The sequence below is a fragment of the Notothenia rossii genome (genome assembly GCF_949606895.1).
Source record: "Notothenia rossii genome assembly, chromosome: 6".
NCBI lineage: Eukaryota > Metazoa > Chordata > Actinopteri > Perciformes > Nototheniidae > Notothenia > Notothenia rossii.
This window is the reverse complement of record NC_136909.1, coordinates 22,281,882-22,305,029: the sequence shown is the minus strand read 5'-3', so window position 1 is coordinate 22,305,029 and position 23,148 is coordinate 22,281,882. Positions and strand designations below refer to the sequence as shown.

Here is a 23,148-nt window from a genome sequence, read left to right as displayed (position 1 = left end):
GTTTTGTGCATCAGTTGATCTTCTTTGGGAAAACAGCCAATTTCGAGCTCAATAGTGCCTATTACAGATCTCATATTTTCCTCTTGCTGTATCCAGACACCACACACACAGATGTACACGCGGTGCAGGCCAGAGAAGCATCCGTGTGTGGTGCTCTGAGTCATGTGTCAGGTTATGTCTTTCCACAGCAGCATAGCAAGGATGGTAATGCCTTTGGTCTGGACCAGAACTGTTATTAGGATTGGTCCGGATCAGGACTGACTTGCTTCACAGTTGATTTGTCATCAGCTCCAGGTCTGGGTCAGCCCGGAATAAGCTCCAGAGACTGAAAACCAAGCTCTCCAACCGTTTCCATCTCGATCACAAGAAAACGAGCAATCATCCGACTAGCCTTTTCCCCAATTCTATATATGGATGATAAACAGGTTACGACTTCCTTTATCCCACTTTGGCCAGAAAGTGTCATTCTGTGCTATTCATGTTGTCCTAAATGTAATAAATAATTTGCATAGTGTATTTGAAACATTAATTATCAACTGAGTTTATCCAAAAACCTAAAATGTCCTAATAAAATAAATACTAGTGTTTGTTGTGTTTGTTCAGTTGTATTTTGTTGCCATATTCAGCTTGTAAAAAACAAAACTAAGACAGGACATTGAAATAACAGCATGCTGTGGCTGTGATCAGGCCTCCACTCTAATCATGAAAGTGCACACACATGCAAACACACCCTCGCTGAGTTGTGGAGGAGCTGCTGCCCCACTGCGTGACATCCCATCTCTTGGCCCTGTGATAATAACAGAGTAGCTGTAGAGTAAAAACACGTGGTTTACACTACATTTCTCTTAGCTTCCACATGTGTCCCAGTGCAAGCATAGGCCCACACACACACACACACACACACACACACACACACACACACACACACACACACACACACACACACACACACACACACACACACACACACACACACACACACACACACACACACACACACACACACACACACACACACACACACACACACACATACACACACACACACACACACACACACACACACACACACACACACACACACAAAAACAGCATTGTGTGGGTTTCGACTTTGGGCATCAACACATACCCTCTCAAGTTTTTGCCATGTGTTTACTTTCCTTCTCTCTCCTTTTTTGCCAGGGACCTAGTTCCAGATCCATTTGCTGATGTTTTTACAAGGGTTAGACAAGCACACCCACACACAGACACACACAGACACACACACACACACACACACACACACACACACACACACACACACACACACACACACACACACACACACACACACACACACACACACACACACACACACACACACACAACACACACACACACACACACACATCTCTTTCTCATGCTGGCACCAATGCACATTATGCCCAAGCACACACACTCATGCACTCCTACAGGCACAAACTCACTCACACACATGACATCACGTATGTTTAAACAACCGTTTCCTGATGCACCAGGCTGGGCTGCTCATGGCCGGGCTGGAGCCTCTGGGTGATTTGTCAGCTTGATCCATGCAGGCCAGGAACCTCTCAAAGTTTGCTTTGGGTTCCAGAGGGACACACTCAGGACCCCTAAATTCCTGCCTATGGTATGCATTCTGCTTCACCCTCTGGACCCTCAACCACCAAATGAATGACACAATCCCCCCCCCCCCCCCCCCCCCCCCGTTTTCTTCCCTCTTTTCAAGATAAGTCTTTAAACTGTTTCTAAAACGTTCCCATAAACGTTATTTCCCTATCTTGTGGCCTCACTTTTCGTGTCCTGGTTATTTGTGCTTCTCCTTTCTTTTTATAATTGTATTTGTATCTTATTTTTCTGTATTGGTGAAACAGATTTGTTTTAAAATGAGCTATCTTACTTAAACAGCTAAGTACATAAGCACCTATACTGTATAGTCAAAAAGGTTTACATTTTGTAAGAAGGAAAATATTAAATGCATATACTTACATAACGCTAACTCTAATCATTATCATAATCCTAACCCTGTTTTAAAATGTGCTTTCTTACTCACACATATAAGAAAACAAGCACCTCTATCTATATTGTCAATGCCAATATTGTCTTGTATAATAATGATACAATGTCAATTTCCCCTTTATGGGACGAATAAAGGTATTCTGTATTCTGATAACGTTCTTGCTGTTCAGCCATGTGACTCAATTTCCCAGCATGCACTGCCAGGAGGACGAGTGCGAGGAAGTGAATCACAGCCAATAGTCTTCCTCCTTACACGGAACTCCGAGAGAAGAGGGAAGTTCAGTTTGTTTACATCGCAAGAAGAAACCTGTCTGAAGACTAGACACAAATGGATTAACTAAACGTCTGCTCGGTGGAGATTTCAGTTTGATGAGTGTAAGTCTTGTTTGCATGTAAGTCTATTTCAAGCTAAAGTAGCTAACGAATACGACTAGAGTAATGCAATTGCTAACAAGCTAACAGCTGACATACAGGTTGCTAATAAGGAGAATGCAAATACATTTCCTTGTGATCTAATCATTCAATCCTAACTTGAGTTTGCAAGACGTGGTCTAGCAGTTGTATATTGAACTTATTTCGAATCTTCAAATGAACTATGTGTCACTGCAGTAGAGTGGGGCGAACACTGGCATCCTGTGGTGTTGTGTAGTTGTTGCACTCCAACATTTAACGTAGGTGAGTTTGTGTTGTAGGAAACTCCCAGGTAAAAGAAGCAATTTGTGTTTTTTTCAAGCTCTTAAAGCCCATACAAATGATTTTGCATTAGGTTGGAGTTACTGGGTCGGGTGCTCTATGGTCGGAAGACACGAAAGGTATACAAAATTGAGACCTTTTAATAACTCTTGAATTTTAATTATAACGTTTATATAAAATACAAGGTGGACTAAAATCCACTAAAAAAAGAGTTTTGTCTTTTTTGTCCATTGTAGTTAGAATGATATCTGATTATGATGGCTTCAAATTCATTTGTTCACATTTCATGTAAGCTATAGAAAATAAATCAGACTTTTCAACAAACAATATACCACATTTCATTTTAAATATTCATATAAAATTAAAGGTGGACAAACACTATTTAAAAAAAAATGTTCGTCTCGTACTTCTCCAATGTAGTGATACATGGCTGTATTGATTTGGAGTCATTAGGTCACATTATATGAACACAATCAAGACTTTTCAGTATAGAAAAGCAATAGAAAGTTTATTAAAAATCAATAAAAATAGATGTTTAAAATGTTTCAAGTGTAATACTATTTGGTTTGAATTGATCGAATGTTGAACATATATATTTATAAAACACAAGTCTTAGTGAGTAGTTTCTCGACTAAATCAGGTGTGTTTTGATGAGTGGTTGCAAGTGGTCATGTGACATATTTTGCCGGGCCGGCTAAAATGATTGGTCGTGCTTTTTACAGCACCACGGCTTCCCCAGATGACATTTTTTTATGTATTTATTGTCAAAGCATTTAATATATTCATTGCTATCGGGATGTTAATAAGAACATTCCATGGAATATATCAAAAAGTGTTTCTGAAATAAATGACATACGGCCACCTTTAAGCAAAACTGTTCCTTTTATGTATGACTCTTAGTAAAACACACTTTAAACAACTTTCATGTAATCCAGGTGTTCTTAAATATATCATATTGAAGCACACAGAAGTACATTTGTTTAAAGTGATGTTTAACTTAATCTCCTAATTGAAACCGCAAACATACTCTTACCCAAAGTCCACAAGCTTAGTTTAACAGGTCTTCAAAGATAATATTTGACCCTTCACATCTCGTTTCTGCTCAAAAGTGTTTAACAAGTCCAAGAGCTGCCGTCGAGAGTGTACAGTATATGTGCAGGTGTGTATTTTATTGACTAAATGACATCCATTTGAGACAAACACGTTTTGTAATCACAATATATGCCTATGTTTTCATGTAGCTGTCTCTGTGTGATAGAGTTTGTGGGTGACTGTTGGCATATGGTTAATTTCCTCCTCTGCTTCACTAAAACCTGAGCCCCCGACACAAGTCAACAAGAGGCGTTTGTTCCTAATTCGGTTTGGCTTTTTTTTTTTCTTCCCAAAAATGAGTATTTATATATTCACATCAGCGAGCCATAGTGGCTTCCCAGCAGAGATGATGGCAAGACATTAAACAAATCGTGTGTAACGAGGTGATCATAAAACACAACCCTGTGGTGTCTCACACAGGCCTGTCATTATGGCAAAAACAACAACACACACACTCACGCACCCTATTCCCAGGCTACATACACACTCTAAACACATCCTAATACACACACTTGTGTTCTGCCCCCCATGTTTTTCCCTCCATCATCATAAAAGGTGAAGAATGTGCTGTTTATTTCTCAGTAGGCTTCCATGAGAAATGTGTGTATTTGTGTGTGAATGTGTGTGTGTGTTTGAAATTTGATCGTTAGACTGTGGTTATGAGAGTTTAACACTAGATTAACATAATATGCCTGAATATATTTTACCACACATTACTGCCAATTATTATTGTATTATCCATTCCTGCTCTAATAGAAAATGGGGGACTGATGTGGGCCACACATGCACATTATACATTAGTGCACAACTAAATACATGGGCAGGCAGGTGTATTAGACTGATGTTATTTTCTAAATATATGTTTTTGAAGTGGAACAAAGAGATTGTCAATAGAACATTATTTATTTTGGAGGGTATTTGCATTCACTGCACCTTTATAAACAGTAAAACATAAACATAAAAGTGTTACATTTAATTATAAGTCACACATAAAGCACAAGCAATTGTTTGATACACATCTTTTTCTTTCTTTATGGTAACAAGTTACGACACATTTAATGCATATTCAATAGACTTTATTTTATTTCATATAAAAGTTTTAACTGCTGATTGATGACTCTGTACATTTATGTCACCAGTATACCTACAATTATTGTACTTAAATAATATATTAATGGGGTGTAAACTGTTTATAAAGACTTATCGGCTACTATTTATCACACAACCATCACTTTAGCAGCACTGTGTTAATTTCATCTTCAAATGCTAAGATCACCATGTAAACATTTTGACATTGCAGAACCCCTCATACCCACAAACTAAAAATGATTAAGGAGAGATATTAAAATAATAGTTTTTTTTTTCCCATTCTTACTTAGGATTCTTACATATGACCTGAGTCCATTGGAAAGCAGCACAATGTCTCAGCTGCAGCAGCGGACCCAGCCCCTGTTGGACGTCCCGGCGCTGCAGTTCTGGCTTGACAAAGCAGTGGCTTGGGGCCAGGCTGACAGGCCCGACACTCTGAAAGACACCTGCCTGCACATGAGCAGACTGAAGGATTACCTCCAGCAACTTCTCCCACATATCAACAACATGGTGAGCAGATGTAGAAAAAAAGTGAAGCTTGTGAATCACATTTGTCATAATGCAAGGGAAACACTGAGATTTATATCATTGACACATTTGCATAACACTTTTCTTCCCCAGGTAATGTTGTATCAGTAAGGAGGCCTCTTTACAGTTAAGACACAACTTGCCTAATAAAAACAAATTGAAATCAGTTAATTAGTCTGGCCAAACAGCCGTCAAAAGTTAATTCAAAACCCAGCACGTCTAGCGCACGCACGCACGCACGCACGCACACACACACACACACACATACACACTCTCTGTCCGGGCCAGGACATGAACAGTAAGTCCAGCGTTGGCCGGGTCCTCCGAACAGAGGCGGCTCTGTGCGGTGCAGAGGCTGTGTATGTCTGGCTGGCAGTGCTACAGTGTTGAGTTAGTCAGGTAATAGCCGCATTGGGACCTCCAGCGCTAACCTAATGTATCCCCATATCAGGTCCAGCAAATTTGGGAAGGGGGCAGAGTACAGGAGGGGTGCAGGACTGTGAGATTTCAGTGTTAATACAAACTTGCCCCCTTTTCCCCTTAGCTCTTTCTGTGTTTCTGCTTTCTATAACCATATTTCTCTCCACATGATAAAAGGTTTTTCTCACAAATATTTTTCTTGTTAGTCTTACAGTCATGGTTCTCTTGCAGGTTTTCATTTATGATTTTGTAAATCCATATATTATGCACCTTCTAGAGATGGTTAGAATCATTCTAAGTATCTTTGTCTGTTTACCTTTCTACTTCCTGTCTACTGTAGCAACTATATTTTTATAGTTTAAACATTGATTGGCTATTATTTTTATCTATATGGCTGCTTCCCTGTTAGCACTTTTCCTCGTATACATCATGAAAAGTTTTCAGCATGTGTAGGACGATGGTGCGGAAACAAAGAAGGAAAAAAATGGTATAGCTTAATTGGGTTGAAATAACTTTTTACTGGCAGTGGGCTCATAAAAAACCAGCTGAAGATATCTTGCTTCTTGGCAGCCAATAACATCCTTTGATGACTTAACAACTGTGCTATATGCCCTAAGATAACAAATATTCTTGGTTCTTATTCATTCCCAGGTTTAAACCTTACAGTCTATGGTTTAACTTAGGAAACATACTCCATTCTTCTAAATATTGAACTTATTCATGCCTATCTGTTGTTCAATATGAGGTTGGAGCCAGCATCCGCTTAGCTTGGTTTAGCATGATGAGTTGAAACAGAAGGAAAACAACTTGCCTGGACAGATTTCATCTGTTGCGGGCAGACAAGATGAAAGAGATTGGTAAGGGGAAAGTAAGAGGGCAGGATGTGGACGATAGAGGGTGTAACCCTGGGCACATATTGCACAGACACATATTAAAGCGGTATAGATCTACTTGTTCAACTTCAGGCAACAGAAAAAAAGCACATTTCCCAATATTATGTACTACTCCTTTAAAGAGTGCTTGCCTATATGTGATTGTTCATTTGCCAAACCATACTAAACCCACCTAGAATTCCCCTACATTTTAACCATGGTTTCTACACCACTACCGCAGTATTGCACCACTCTTCAAAGGAAACCTGCTGCCCAAAATAAGAGGTGTGGGGAATTGAAGTTTTAATCGTCACCTATTATGCAAAATCAAATTTTTCATGTCCTTTATACATAAACATGTGTCCCCTCTGTGGAAAGAGATTCTGAAAGTTTCAGGAAAAAAGATTCACTCTCTTTTTGTCCTGATCCATTTATATAAAAACCTGTCATCCATGGAAGGAACCGGAAGAAGCTTACTTCCTGGTTTTAGTACGCGTCACTGCACCACTCTATTGCTGGTATGATTGCAACCTGGTACAAAACACACAGGCATCTTGTTAAAGTTATCTTATCTTAATTATCTCTTATATTTAGTCGAGGAAAACAATTATGACATCACTTACGCGTCTCTGGGATTTGTAGTCTTTCTAGTTGCGGATTTTTTTTTTTTTTGACATGGAAATTATTTTTTAAGATTGACAAACATCATGTGTAATTCATGGCACAATTCAAACGGGATCGAAATATACGTTTTTTCTCGCCATTGACTTCAATACATACTTTTTCTGAAATAAGGTCCCATGAGTTCCACCGGAAAGGGAGGGACTTCGCCTCTCTATAGATGCGTTACCGAGACAAATGCACATTTATATTTGCACAAAACGTTTACCATGTGTTGTTGGATTGATATTAAAGCTGAGTGTGAGGGCTATTTTCCATTGGTTGTGTTGTGGGTCCATTTAAAGAAACCCTACATGGCCTATTACCACTCTGCTTCCCATTAATGGTGATCTCATCCACTTGAGTGAGTCAAGTTCATGTCTTTGTCTGTCTGATTCTCTTTTTGAACTTATAGGCCTTAGGTTGCCTTAAAGTCTTCCTTGTATTCAATGCTACATTAGGCTTCTCCATGTTTGCTTACTGCTCTCTCATTATTTATGATGAAAGGGGCTTAAGCAAAAACAATGCATACTAGAGATGCATCAATATGTCAACTAAACCATTAGTCACTCAGCAGAAAAATAATTTTGAGTATTTGATAGTTGATTAATAGAAAAAGTAATTTTCAGTTTTCAGCCTCTCAAATATGGAGATTGTCTGCCTTTCTCTGCCTAATATCCGATTAAACTAAATATGTTTGGGTCATCCCTTTGGACTTCTTCTCTTAAAACTTTTTCTTGTTAACTTTTCCCACATCTATTTTGTTTTCTAACTCATGCTAGTACTTAATTGTTTCTTAAAAGTTAGTATTCTTATAAGGGTGATAAAAAGAAGTGTGACAGGTGTATTTTATCCGAGGGTCAAGGTGGCTGAATGGATGATGAGCCCAAGGGGACATAGTACAAGAGGAGGGAAATGTTTTGAATCCCATAATAAAACCTATAGTTGATATTTTAAAATAGTATACATCTTGTTCCCCTCTCTAGGACCACATGAGAAACCAATCACCCAACACCATAAACTCCACTGTATGTACATGGCAGTGATGTAAGCCAAATCATCTTTGGATGAGCCACAGCACACTGCTTTGATTTCAACTGGCTCATGATAAATGTCTTAGTGTGGCCTTCTGCATCAAAGCTTTTCTCTATAGTTGAATTGGCTCAAAGGTGAAATGTATGATATACTACTTAAATATGGGATTGAATACCAACTCATTTGGTAATGTCACATAAGCATGATTCTTGCACACGTGCAGAAATGCTTGTAAATGTAAGTAATATGTCATCACCCCTTTCATCTACTCTATATACAGATATTCCACTGCAGTCATCATATTGTAAGGAAGATGGGTCCAACCCCTTGTTACGAACCAAGAAAAGTAACAGCAGGGCTGTGGTACACCTGTGGATTTGAACTATTATTCAGTTTTTAAAACATTTTTAAAAGTCCACTTTCAGACTGAAGGCACTTTTTTCAGTCTCCAAAGCTTTACATGATGTTTCTGTGTTCTTCCCTGGAGATTACAAAAGAAGTTGAATAATATTCGGACAAATATGCTACATTTTTCATTTTAAACTATAGACACTAGGGATGGGAATTTGAAAGCAAATGTATATTCGAATATTCAACCCCCAAAAAAACGGTTAACCGAAAAGCACATATCCTATAAAAAAAAAAAAAGTGGGAAAACTGTTGACAAAAAAAACTAACAAATAATAATAACTACATGTTCAAATAAGTATAGAAACCAAGTGGAATTTGTCAAATGTATTGAACTGGTGATCACAATTTGAACAGTTGACAGCTATAGGCCTACAGCTTTCATGCTTAAAACATAACTTGGTTTTTAAAGATCATACACGAACAACATAACGGGTTAGGGTAACGTAACCCTATTACAACAGAGATCAACAACCTATAACAGGCCTATGAACAGAATGCAGCTATTCAATACTCATTCTTCTTTAAGAATATGAGCATGTCTACTCAGGGGAGAGGTGGGTGCAGAGACGACTCACAATCAGGCCAGATGTTGAGAAGACCCTCTCAGCTGGAATTTGGGCATAAGATGAGGTTTGAGTCTGCGTGATCTGCGTGGGGAGGGGTACCAGCCATATCATTAGCTCGAACTAGCTAGATCTGATGGATTTGGACATAAACGCAAGTGAAGTATAACCGGACACGAGAGAGAGAGATCAGCACCTGCAGCTCTGCCCGCTGTGAGGGACCGGTGAGCGGAGCAAAACACACCTTTAGACCTAACACACTTAGCTATGGCACTGTCGTATACATTGAATTATTCCATTTGATCATATGAAATCAACTTAGGCACCCCTCCCAAAAAAAGAAAGAAAATTACAATACAAATATTCATAACTCATATTCTCATATTCGAAGACCTGAATAATTTTGAATATTCGATTAATCGTTCCCATCCCTAATAGACACCAAATTATTTTTAGCTCTACTAAATATAGGGAAATGTCTTTAAACCCAGTGGTAAAAACTGGGTTGAAAGCAAGTGTTAGTAATCACCTTCTGTTTGAATCTGGTTTTAATTATCTAAAAACAACCAGCACCAGTCTTGTTTTTCACATGGTCCTTGTTTGTGCTGTATTTGGTATCCAGTCACACTCAAGTTACTGTGCACCAAGTCTCATTTTTGTCATCAGTTGGAGCTGATAAGTGTCCCTAACATAATTGGACATTTCCAAACCTTAAATATAATCTAGTGTAATCTAATATTGTCCCAAATCAGATGTGTAGAAGTCAGGATTAAGGGCTATTCAAGTTCTTAGATACAGTGTGGCCCTGGCTTAAACATCTTAAATGCTTAAAACCTTTATAATTTAACTGGCTGTGAGGTGAAATAAAACCCATCGTCTGTTGTTTGAGTGGCATAAACAAGCACAGACACACACATACTTAAACTGTCACAGGTGTAGCACCCTCTGAACCAGAGCCCCTATTCAAACTATAGTTGTAATGACCAAATATACCAAAATACGGGAAGCAAAGCTGATGCATGAGTAATGTTCTTTGCACCTGCGGATGTGCCTGTTTTTCAATTCATTTCCTCAGCCATTAAGTAGAACTGTGATCTTTAATGTTTGTTGTTGTGGCACAAGGTTGCTAGGTGGGAAGCACACTAGGAAGAAGTAACAGGTGAGGTGTTGCAAACTCCTATAATACAGTGAAACAATAAGTCATTTTAATTTGTCTGGATTAGTTTCACTTTGTTGAGTCTGATTATGCACCAGATTAAAGAAAACCCATTACTGTATGTGCCTTCCACTCAGAGAAATAACCTACTTAAAGTGGACCTATCATGCTATATTTGAATAATATAGTGTAGGACCATACCTATATAAGGCATATTTATACTTTTTATTTTTCGAAATACCAAACAGATCATGCATTTTAGCCATTCCTAATTTTGCTCAATTTAACACTGTCTTTTCATGGGCTGATTCTGTGAGAACAGCACCATCTACAGGCCTGGCATATGTACTACAGCGTCTCCAGCGCTTTCGAACGGCAATGTCCGTGGCTGTCTCCTCCTGATTGGTGGAGTTGGCCCAATAACCGTAGCGCCACTTCTGTGACGTCATAGAAGTGTTCAAATCTGGATCAGTCTGTACCAGATCCGTTGCAGCCCCTTTTTAAGAGATTTGGGTATGGAGGAAAATAGAGAGGGTTGTGTTTTCTGACACTTGGTGAGTTCCCTGGAACGCCGGGGACACATATTCATGTATAAAAGACGTACAAAAGTGCATTTTGCATGATAGGTCCACTTTAAGTAATTAGTGGAAGCTAGGCGCCTCAAAGGTGTAAGAGTATTCAAGATGAAGAACATGTGAACCATTACATTCATTATCCCCATGCCTGTGGTTGTCTCTGTTTGTCCCTCAGAGCTCCACATCAGAGACCATGAAGAGGCTGCCTCTCCTGGGCCAGTTCCTTGGCCGACTCTGCTGGAACCCTTGTGTGACTGCTGATGGTGAGAGCAACTGTAACTCCCTCTGTATTTGGGAATGCGGACTTATGATAGTCTGTTTACTAGCATGAGTCACTGTAATGCTTGTAATCTGTGTAAAGGGTCTTATATAGAACTAGAGATCGTCCATGGTGTCTTCCTGTTTGCAGCTCCGGGGAGATGGCTGTTGTTTCAGTGTCTGTGGGGACTGTACTCGGAGCATCCAGGCGATGCTGTGGAAACAAAAGCAAATCAGTGGATACGGGTATGGAGTCTTTTTTCTCTATCTGTGTTAATAGTGTACTGAAGTTAATAAGATATACAATGTGAGCATGTTTTAATATGTAAGTACGGTTATGGTTGATTTCATAGTGATGCAATTTAATTGAACGTTGCTACATCATCATATTGAATTACTGCCAAGCCCTATATGGCTGAGCTGTATTACAGTCAATTATAATGCCGGATGATAAAGGCATGTATCCGTGCTGTGATTTGTATAGGTCATATGTACCCACCTGGTGGGGGTACACAGAGACTGAAGACAACATAAACTCTTATGGTGAAGCTTGAATAGGAGAGAAAAACACGGAAATATTTAGAATATTTAATCGACCGTTCAGTTCGATCATAACACTATTTAGTTGTTATAGTATATTCTCCAATCTTCCATTCTTTTCTCATACCTGATCTGTTTTGCTCTATATGTCCTGATTAGTACTTGACAGACTCGACATACAGAGTTATTATCATCCCTTTAACAAATACTCCAACAAACTATAAAGGGTTTGTCTTTGAATTCCTTTGCGCTGCTGAAGAAATGTTTGATCTAATTTACTTTAAACACAAGCTCTATTTCGCCCGGCCCTCTGTGTCTCCTCTGCAGTGGGACATAGATGATGATGATGATGAGTTAGATTGAGTATTTGTTATTCTTGTGCCCAGAACCTATAAAACATTTTTTGAAAGCAAATAATTGACTGTAGAGATATCGGCTTTTATATTATGTTGGTTGATCCTGCTCACTGTGTTTTCATGGCTCAAACACACAGAGTAGGGAGAGAGAACAGAGGGGAAAAAAGATCCTGCAATTTTAAACTCTGAGAAGGTTCAAACAGATGGCGTATGACAAACAGCGTGGAACCATCACATTTTTGCCAGTGTTTGTATTCTTTTGATTCATTTCTCATCCAATAAAACATCTTTCTAATTAAAGCAGTGCCTTGAAAGTAAACTTGAATTTGCCAGATGGTCTTTGACCTGTGAGAAGGGAAGTGGAGTGCATATGTGCATGGTTGTGTTTGTGTCAATTTTAAGTGTTTTTTATGGGCATATTGCTCTTTGTGTGTAAGTGTGATGGTGTATTGCATTTTGCATTATTAAGACATTGATATATTTTTTCCTTCAAATCAAGGAAAACATTTAGGGTTATATCCTGGCTTTTTTGTTGGTGTACCTTCAATCTTTTTATTACGGTAATTACTTCATCATTGCATAGAGCCATTACTGATATAAGGGGAAAATCACGGTATTAAAGGATTCCAGGCCGCGAACGTTTAGGTTTAGTTTTGTGCATTAATACATTAGTATGTTGTGCATTGATTTCTCAAATAGCAGGAGAAACATTAATATAGGCCAATGACTGACACAAACTCTGTGAAAGTGGTTTCCTATCTACAGACTCCTTGTCAAATAGTTATCGCATTCATCAATGAACATTTAAAACTGCTTGTGTTCAAAAGTCATTTAAACATTGTATAGACTTAGTTATTGTAGCTTTATGTCTGTGGTACACCGCTGACAGTCAGAGTTAAAGGGTTCCCAGGGTCCACTCTCCTCAAACTTACATTACAGGATGAAAGTGATCAAAGGGCACAAATACAATGAACTCATGACCAACTCTGTAGCTTCTCCTCATTCTCCTTCTCTTCTTCTCCTAATAAGCTTCCACTCCCCACAAGACAAGAGTGCCGGGAAACCTATTCACCACGGCTCATCCCATCTGGGGGAGCAGTGCAGATGTATGATTTGAGGCCAGAGATGGTCTGTCTCTGAGTTTCCGTCTGTGTCTGTGTTGTGTTGGACTGCCTCTCCTACATCACATATTTCAGCCTGTTTTCTGTTAGCCCTGTATGATCTTGCTACCCAACATTGTTTTCTTGCTCCCTCTATATACTGTAGACTGAGGGTCTGGTGGTAAGTGGCACCTAAATACCGTGTTTATGTACGTTTCTGCATGTGCTCGCATATGTGAAAAAACATGTGTTTCACTGCTAGTGCATATACGTTTAGTGGCCACATGTATTTTTCTCCTTAAATTATGAGAGTATTTTGCCCTCGCCCTGACATCTTCCCCTTACCCCCTCCTGTCTGCCTCTCCTCTCCACATCTAAGTGTTCTCACCGGTTTTGATGATGCTGGGTACAGCCACATAGCTGCAGGCCATGTTAGATAGTCATTAATTCAATCACTGCTTTTCACTCCTTCCTGTCCTTGCAGGGGGACCACACAGTGCTGCAGTAACATGGCATGATCTTTGAGGGAGATGACGGATAAGTCAAGCATGAGAGTGTAATATTAGAGGCCTGGAGGACGGATGGGTTTGATAGCTTAATTTTGAATGACTCAAACAGGGTGAACCACAGGTTGGCCCTCGAGCTACTGTGGCAGCTTTATGGTTTGAAAACACTTTTTGAACTCTCTGCTCACACGTCTTTGTGAAAATAACGTTTCATCTTTATCTTTCTGTTCTCTTGGGTGGCATCCTTTTTTAAATCTGACTCCCTGGAAATAGTATTTATATTTCTTCCTTTATGTTTCTTTCTTTGACTTGGAGTAGTTTGTGAAATATTCTTATTTCTAATTGTCTTTGTTAAGTCAGTTTGATTAGTTACATGGGAAATATACAAATGTCAATCTGTGGTTATACAGTGGAGTGGAGTTACCTGCTATTTATATTCCTTAGCTGCCAAAAACGTTAAGCATTGTCCTGTGAGTCTTGATATCAATTTGAGTGGATACAAATACACTAACCGTACAGAACAGTTAGTTAATTTATTCCATTGATTCGTACCCATTTTAACGTACAGACACAGAATTGGAAAAGCCGATTTAACACTGAGAACTTGTAGTAGAACTTAAAACCATTTTTCCATTTGTTAACTCCATCTATTTATTTTTATTGAAATACCTTATATTCTTGTGGTCAGAAGATGATAAGTTATATTAAAGATCAATATAACATTCTTACAATTCTATTCTTTAATGCATTCTGTCAGTGCACTAAGTTTGAGCACATTTGCTTATAAATTCATTATTTTTGACCAATCCTGGCTTTCTGTATTATTTTATATAATAATCCCTTTTTTCTCTGCTGACCCTCTGGGGCTATACTTAAAACATTGGTTTTGGGAGAATTCAGTCATGGCTTTAGTAATTGTTAACAGGCAACCATCAAAACCAACCCAACTCTTTGCCTGGTGCATTTTTCCACACCCTCAGTTATAATTTTAGATTTACGGAGGGATACTTTCTATGGCAGCAACATGTCCAGGCCCCCAAAGCGAGCTTGGTTGCTTTGTGAAAGAGAGATGACTTTTGTCCTAAAGTATGTGCCTTCTATTACATTTGCCCTTCATTCAATCCTCAGGTCACCACACCCTTTATTCCTGCTCTTAATGTAGCCATTCCTGTCCCTCTCTGCCATTCCTTCTCACCAGCCTTCCTCCCTCTGTTATCCCCCAGCCCACTGTGCCCCTCTTACCCACTGTGGGATAAGTGTGATTGGTTTTGTATGTACTCAATGTGCAGTTTGAGGGCGCTCAGATGGTAGTGATTGGGGTTGTTTTGTGAGACTATGTGGAGGGTAAGCATCTTAGCGTGCTGTAGAGCCCAGCCAAGTAAACCACACAGCTCCACCAGCAGCGCTCCAGTGCTCCTTCGTTTTTTATACTTCACTTATTTTTCCTTTTTTACATATTGTGCCTTTCTCAATGTGTCTCTCCTCATCCTGCGTTGATATTCTTTCATCTGCAGTCCAAAGGGATTTGCACTTTTTTAGTCTACTCTTTGTGGTGAGGTTGTTGCTGTTTTCGGTTCATTTGAGTTGTAAAAACAGATGCTTGCTGAAGATGTGAGGCCTTGGCTGTTTCTGTTGGATCACACTTTCCAACTTGTAACAGTAAATCAATTTATTATGGTAGAATAAAAAGGACTGTTTTCATCATTCAGACGACTTAAGTCGCAATCCTGAATAGCGATGATTTTTTGCAAAATATCCGTTTATTAATCATCATCACACAACATTGTACTGTGTGGCATCTTTGTTATTTCTAACAAGTCAGACACTCAAACTTCCTTTATCTTTTAAATGATATTGGTTAAGAAAGATAGTCTCTTAGGTCTGAGAGCTCTCTCTTGATCACATGATGACTTACAGTATGAGTCTAGCGTGGCCCCCTCTTTGTTCCTTCATTAGTGTGAATGCTCTGCAACAGCATTCCACTGTAGTTCTTCTGTTTCTCTTTAATCTTCTTTTTATTTCAACCAATATTTTGCCGTCAAATAACTTCAGCCTACTTTCAGCTACAGAAACCATTCAAACATCAAAATATTCAGCCTTTTCAGCACATGATGGGAAACTTTCAACTTTTTCAAAATATGTTATACTTTTTTAAATATTCAGCTTTTTAAACTCTTTTTTTAACATTTACCTCAATGGGAGGAACCTTCAAATCTTCTTTTACCTACACAGTGCGCCAAATGCTACTTGTAATGGCATCCAAGGTTTCCTCTTGCCACTATAGAGCGGGGTTGACGACACGCAATCCAAAACAATAAGCAGCCGAAGGTTTTCAGTCAAAAAAATGTAATTTATTAACAAAAAAGTATTGACTTAAATAGTCTCAAAATAACAAATCTAAAACAATATTTCGGCGATATACTTTCCTTTATAAACTAAACTATACTTTGTTTGCAGTCCAATTTGCAACACCAATCTCTGTCTGCAATTTGCGGTTGAAAAACTGTTCCGCTCCCCGTCTCATCAGGTCTCCGAGCACCCCGGCTGTCCTCAATTACCTCACTTAAATACACACCGGAAGGTACAAGGAAACAGATCATATTTACGATATAAAATGAACAATCATTTCATCAAAACATATTCACCATGGCAATATAAATCCTTTTCCATCATTAAATCATTTATCAAATTATGAATCGAAATAATAACTTTGTGGCTCTAACATACCGGCCCCTAATTGTTGACACAGTAGCAACACAATTAATACATTATGATAGAGCCAAAAAACAAGCAGTTACTCAAAATGTAACTGTCATCAATATACAATCATTGTCATAGTTCATAGTCCAATGTGTTTGCATGAGTTCAAGAGGAAAAGGGGGTGGGGGGGGGCATGTGTGTGTATGTGTGATGCTGGGTGTCAGAGGTTACTAGCACATGACACCTTGTGTTCAATCAACTGCTTCCAGAAGCAGACAGAGCTTGTCAATTGGTCGCTGTAAGGTACTACTCTTGGTTTTCACCAAGACACTTCGGATAAGCCCTTTGGAGCCTGACAATGTCTTTATCACCCGGCCCATTTACCAGGAATTTGTTGGTGCTGTGTTATCCACGATGACGACGAGATCATTGGGGCGGAGGTTCCGTTTGGGGTTGTGCCATTTGACTCGCTGTTGTATGATTGGGAGATATTCTCTTATCCATCTCCTCCAGAAGAGATCTGCGAGGTATTGTGCCTGTCTCCATCTCCTCCGTGAGTACAAGTCCTCCTTGTGAAAGAGTCCAGGTGGCATAATCAGTTTTGTCTTTAATAGAAGGAGGTGATTTGGCGTGAGAGGTTCGAGATCGTTTGGGTCACTTGAAACTGTAGTCAATGGTCTGTCATTCATGATGCTCTCAACTTCGCACAAAGCTGTCTGTAGAGTCTCATCATCCAATCTCTGTTCTTTTAGAACGGAACACAGAATCTTTTTCACAGGTCTGATGAGCCTCTCCCAAACTCCACCATGGTGGGCTCCATATGGCGGATTAAAAGTCCATTTGACTCCGTCCCTGAGTAATGCATTTTGAATCTTGTGTTGATTCAGGTCTTTAAGAGCAGCTCTTAGCTCTTTCTGTGCTCCCACAAAGTTTGTGCCGTTGTCGGTCCTGATGCTTGTCACCTGCCCTCTGCGACATAAGAATCTGCGCAAAGCATTGATGCAGGAGTCAGTGTCGAATGAGCTCGAAACTTCCAGATGTATGGCACGACTCACAAGGCAGGTGAAGATCACTCCCCAATGTTTTATATTTTCTCTGCCTCGTTTAACCTCCAGAGGTCCAAAGAAGTCAATACCAACATGAGTAAAGGGTGGTAGATCTGGAGACACCCGATTCTCTGGGAGGTCAGCCATTTTCTGCTCTCCAACTGTGGCTAGCATTCTTCGGCAGAAAACACAGGCTCTGATTATCTTTCTGGCTGCCGAGTTAGCACGAGGCAACCAGAATCTTTGATTTAGCCTTGAGAGCATGTGGTTTCTCCCCGAGTGTCCTATCTGCTGATGGATGTGGCCCAGGATCAGTTTGGATACAGTAGAGTCTTTGGGCAGGATAATGGGGTTCTTCAGATCCATTGGCATTGCTGATTTGCTTATTCGCCCTCCCACTCTTAGCATGCCTTCAACTAAGATTGGGCCCAGCTTCCTGATAGAGCTGCTTGCTCTTACTTGCCTTCCTTTCTCCAAAAGTGCAAATTCCTGAGAGAAGTGACGTCTTTGCTCAGAGTGAATTATTGACCTTTCAGCTTCTCTAATGTCCTCCACCGACAGATGTTGTGATCCAAATGTCAACTTTAGCTTGTTCATTTAGTCTTTTAGGGATTTCAAAAGAGTCCAATCTGGGGCAAGGTCAGCTTTTGCAGATTCCCTTCTTTGATTTAGCAGAAGAAGAATTCCCCTTAATTTAAGTATCCAAGCAACCCCTCTCTGCAGTCTGCTCCATGATGAGTAATACTAGGGATGCACCGAATATTCGGCCGCCGAAAATTATCGGCCGAAAATTGTTAAAAAGGCCCTTTCGGCTTTCGGCCGAAAAAATATCACCGAATGTCAGGGAACAGGGTTACGTTGGTAAGCTAACGTGTTGTTGTGATGACGTAATCAAAACGCGGCGACAAGCACGGCGCGCAACCATGCTCGCGGCTGGCTCACAGCCAACATGTCTGGCGCTTGGAGATATTAAAAAATATCAGAGAGAGAGGCGCGGATTGCGATTTGTCAAACGTGTTCAGCTGACATTTCTCGAGGGGGTGTAACTGCAAAGACTTTCACCACTTCGGGATTACTCCACCACTTGAAATCAAAACACCCGGACAAATATGCGGAGTAAGATCAAATCACAAGCACTGACAGCGAGAGACTGTTCAGCGCTGCCTCTCATGTGCTTGATGAGAAGAGGAACAGACTTATGGCTGATAAAGCAGAGAAGCTAATGTTCATTAAAAAGAACCTCCCACTTTTCCTTAATAAGTAGACAAGGCTGGCTTATCATAAGCTTATCTAGTTCTACATGTATATATTGTACTTTCGGTATCTAAATGATACAATGTTGTTTACATTGCTCATGAGGACAGACCACCTTATTTGCAGATTCTTGAAATTGTAATTTAATTTGTAATTGATTGTGGATTTTGTATCCAGTTTTCACTTTATGTATCTTTATACAATGTTTACTACTTTGCTTATGAGGACAGACAGCCTTATTTACAGATTCTTGAAATTCAATTGTAATTTCATTTGTAAATAGTTACATTCATGTGGATTTATCCAGTTTTCACATTTGTATGCATGCACTTATAGGTGCATTTGTTGTTGTTGAAGGCCTGGCTGTTACAGTCTTTATTTACACTATTTTGTTGTAGGCCGACTGGCCTAGATGTTTATGCAGTTTTAGAGCACCTTGGCTTTGTTCTGAATGCACTTTGTTGTAGTTATCCTACAGAGAAAATGCACTTGACTTGGAATTAATGTACTGTATGCATTCAAAAGTGCTGAATAAATGTTTTATGGACCCATAATAGTGATTATTATTTAAGTTAAGTTTTGCCATAATCATGTCTTTTTCCATAATCAGGTAGCTGAACAACATTGGTAAAAAATGTATACATTATATATATATATTTCTATTAATCATTTTCGGCCTTTCGGCATTCGGTTTTCGGCCAACTGTTTCCTATTTTCGGTATCGGTTTCGGCCAAGAATTTCCCATTCGGTGCACCCCTAAGTAATACTCAAACAGTTTGCTGGTTGGGTTGGTTTCATGGACACTCAAACTGTTAACTGCTACATCCTTTCTAACCTCTGGGTCCTCTGATGGAATAAGGCCCAGGTTCTTAGGTGTTTTTGGCCAATATTCCTTTTCCTTTTCCAGATACTTAGGTCCTGTTATCCACCTTGATGTCTTTGGAAAGTCTTCTACATGCAGCCCACGGGATGCGTCGTCGGCAGGGTTGTCCATGGAGCTCACATGCCTCCACTGCTTCTCCTGAGACAGGTCCTTGATCACTGAAACTCTGTTTGCCACAAATGTGTGATATCGTTTAGTCTGGTTGCTGATGTATCCGAGGACAGAGGTGCTTTCTGTCCAGAAGGTTGAGTCGTTGAGGTCCTCTTTAAGCTCCCTTTTCAACATCCTGTCCACCTTTATTGCAAGTGTTGCTGCCGTAAGCTCCAATCTGGGAATAGTGATCTGTTTGAGTGGAGTCACTCTGGATTTTCCCCAAATAAATGAAACATGGATCCTTCCCATACTGTTTGTAAAGCGAAGATAGCTGGTGGTGCCGTAACCTTTTTCGCTTGCGTCACAGAAGTGATGAAGCTCTGCATTCCTGAGTGGTCCAAAATTCTCAGGTTTCATACACCTGTCCACTTGAAATCTGCTAAGCTGTTCCAACTCTGTGATCCATTTCTGCCATTGTTTGAGTATTCTTCTGGGATGATTTCATCCCATCCACACTTTATCCTGCATAGCTCTTGGAGGATCTGCCTGGCTTTAAGGATAAATGGGGAGAGGAATCCTAATGGGTCGTAGATGGACCTGACTGTAGAGAGGATCCCTCTCCTGGTAAGAGCTCTGTTTTTCATATTGACTTTGAATATGAAGGAGTCTTTCTCTGTATCCCATTTGATTCCAAGTGCTCTTTCAATTGGCAGGTTTTCCCTGTCAAAGTCCAAATCCTTGAATAGCTTTGCTCTGTGATGCTCAGGTATACTTGCAAGCACTTCACGGTTGTTACAGACCCATTTTGTCAATGAGAAACCTCCTTTGGCGCATGCGTCTCTGAGGTCTCTGATAAGCTTAATAGCTTGTTCAACTGTGGCCACTGATTTGAGGCAATCATCAATGTAAAAGTTGGAATTGATTGTTTCAGTTACCTCTTCGTCGTACTTGAAGCTGTTGTCTTCTGCCACTTGTCTGAAAGCATAGTTAGCATTTAGATTTAGAGTACCTTGTTTTACCATTTCGTAGTTGTCAGGCATAACTATGTCCTTTCTTCGAAAAGGCAAGGGTAGGTGATAGTGTCCATCCTTAAGTTCTACTGAGCTTGATGCTATCTCCATGAACCTTTTGTCTTCACCTGACATTTCCTTCTTCTCTTCATAATCTTTTTCCGAGAAGTCCTGATTGTATTGTGTGATGAGGAGATCATTCAGGTTGGCTACTGATATTCTGTTGACCATTGTGACCACAGGTCCGGATTCCACAGCAGTACAAGCGTTGAGTGGTCCATTTACCACCCATCCAAACACTGTCCTGACTGCATATGGACCATTTCCTTGACTTCTTATTATGTCCCAAGGTTCCATTGCCTTAGGAACATCAACTCCTATTAGAAGCTCTATGTCAGCATCAATTTCTTTCAGCTGTATGTCACTTAGATAAGGCCATCTTTCCAGATCCTTTTGGGTAGGTACATTTTCTTTTGAGACAGGAATCTTACTCTGTGTGTACACCTGAGGTAGGTCAAGGTAAGTACTGCCATCTAAATGTCCTATCTCCAATCCTTTGAGTTCGTAACTCTTTACAAGTCATTCCTGACCCATTGTTCGTAGAACGACTGTCGTTTTTCGTGATTTGGGATTCAGCTGTCTCATTAGATTCTCTGTGCAGAATGACGCTGAACTGCCGGGATCAAGAAAAGCATAGGTTGAGATAAACTTATCTCCTTTGTGAACCTTGACTCGAACAGGCACTGTGGCTAGGGCACAATCCCTACCGGCCCCAGTGGCTTCACCAGCCGAGACAAGTGCACTGTTGACCCAAGCTCCTTTTGTTTCAGTAGGGGGAGGCTTTTGTAGAAGTGGACTGTCAATGTGAAGTATTTTTGGGTGACTCTTTTGACACTTTTGACATGTCAGCCTTTTCCTACAGTTCCTGCTCATTTGACCCCTCATCAAACATCCAAAACAATAACCATTTATCTTCAAAAAGTCAACCTTTTCCTTGTGTGGATGATTTTTGAACTGATGGCAATCAGTCAGCACGTGTTTGCCTTTACAAAAGTAGCAAAAAGAGGCAGGACTGCCCCCTTGTGGCTGTTTGAAGGTGCAATGCTGCTCTGTGTTTGACGGTGCAGCGCTGCTCTCCTGATCACATGCTGCTGCGATGATGGTGACGAAGCTGCTACCTCTACTTTTAGGTGTTCTGTGGCTCATGGGTTGGCTCCTAGTTGCCCTCCTTGGGCTAGAGATGTGGCGATCCTGTATATCCCCAAATAATGGGTCCAGGAGTATTTTAGCTTGTTTTTCCATAAGCTCCACAAGGTCAAGAAATCTAGCTCTCCTCTTTGTTCTCTGTAATATATCATAAGCCACTGTCCGCCATTTTTCTCGCAGTTTGTAAGGGAGTTTAGATATTATTGATCTTAGATTGGAAGGAATATCTAGTTCATCCATGTACTGTAAATCTTGCATAGCATTGCAGCAGCCTCTTAAATACATTGCATATGCCTGAAGCGCTTTGCCATCATCCGGTCTAATTGATGTCCAGTTCATTGCCTTTTCCAAATAGGCGCTGGTTACTTTGATCTCGTCCCCAAAGTGCTCCTTTAACAGCTGTTTGGCTTCTGTGTAACCTCTTTGGGTATCCATATGCAGGCAGCTGCGAACGAGATCTTTGGGTTGGCCGGAAGTGTACTGGTCGAGAAAGTAGAGCCTGTCATGACTGCTAGCTGTTTTATCCTCAATAAGGTGTTTGAAAGCTCGCATAAAGGACTGATATTCAAGTGGATCACCATCAAACACTTTTATCTCCATTGTTGGTAACAAGGTAAGTTTCTGCTGCATAATGATGAGGTCAGCAATATCTCTCTGTCTCTGTATAACAGTGTCGAGGTTATCATGGATTTCATTGCGTTGGGTGGAGCTATGCATTGTGGGCATTTTGAAAGGTCTAAACTGTGTTGTGGGTTGCTGAGGGCTGCGAAGATTAATGACAGTCCTCTGAAGTGGTGTTTTAGGCACTGCACCCAATGGCATGAACTCCATGGCTGAGATTTCAGGGTCCAAAGTGTCTTTGCTTCTTTCTTTGCCCTCCTCCAGATAAGCATTCATTCCATCTTGAATTTGATCATCCATTTTTTCCTCCACATCAATGCTTTGCAGAACCTTTATTTTAGCAGCAGATGCTGCAATTTCTGTGTCCAGTTCCATTTGTTCCAGTTCAGCTTTTAGTGTTGCTTGTTGTAATAGCAGTGCATGTTTGTCCTTTAATCCAGCAG

At 40.1% G+C, this 23,148-nt stretch overlaps 1 protein-coding gene across 2 annotated transcripts in view; it reads left to right on the top strand.

The window, feature by feature from the left end:
- Positions 1-2,261: 2,261 nt before the first annotated feature.
- The window catches only part of fancc (FA complementation group C), a 39,414-nt gene continuing 18,527 nt past the window's right edge, over positions 2,262-23,148 (top strand). The window contains exons 1-4 of one of the 2 annotated variants that reach the window (XM_079688876.1): positions 2,262-2,412; positions 5,202-5,421; positions 11,307-11,394; positions 11,541-11,635. In XM_079688876.1, coding sequence (XP_079545002.1) covers positions 5,242-5,421; positions 11,307-11,394; positions 11,541-11,635 — 363 coding nt within the window. In that variant the 5' untranslated portion in view covers positions 2,262-2,412; positions 5,202-5,241. Of the gene's footprint in view, positions 2,430-5,201; positions 5,422-11,306; positions 11,395-11,540; positions 11,636-23,148 lie in introns of both variants that reach the window. The other variant, XM_079688875.1, reaches the window with a different exon arrangement.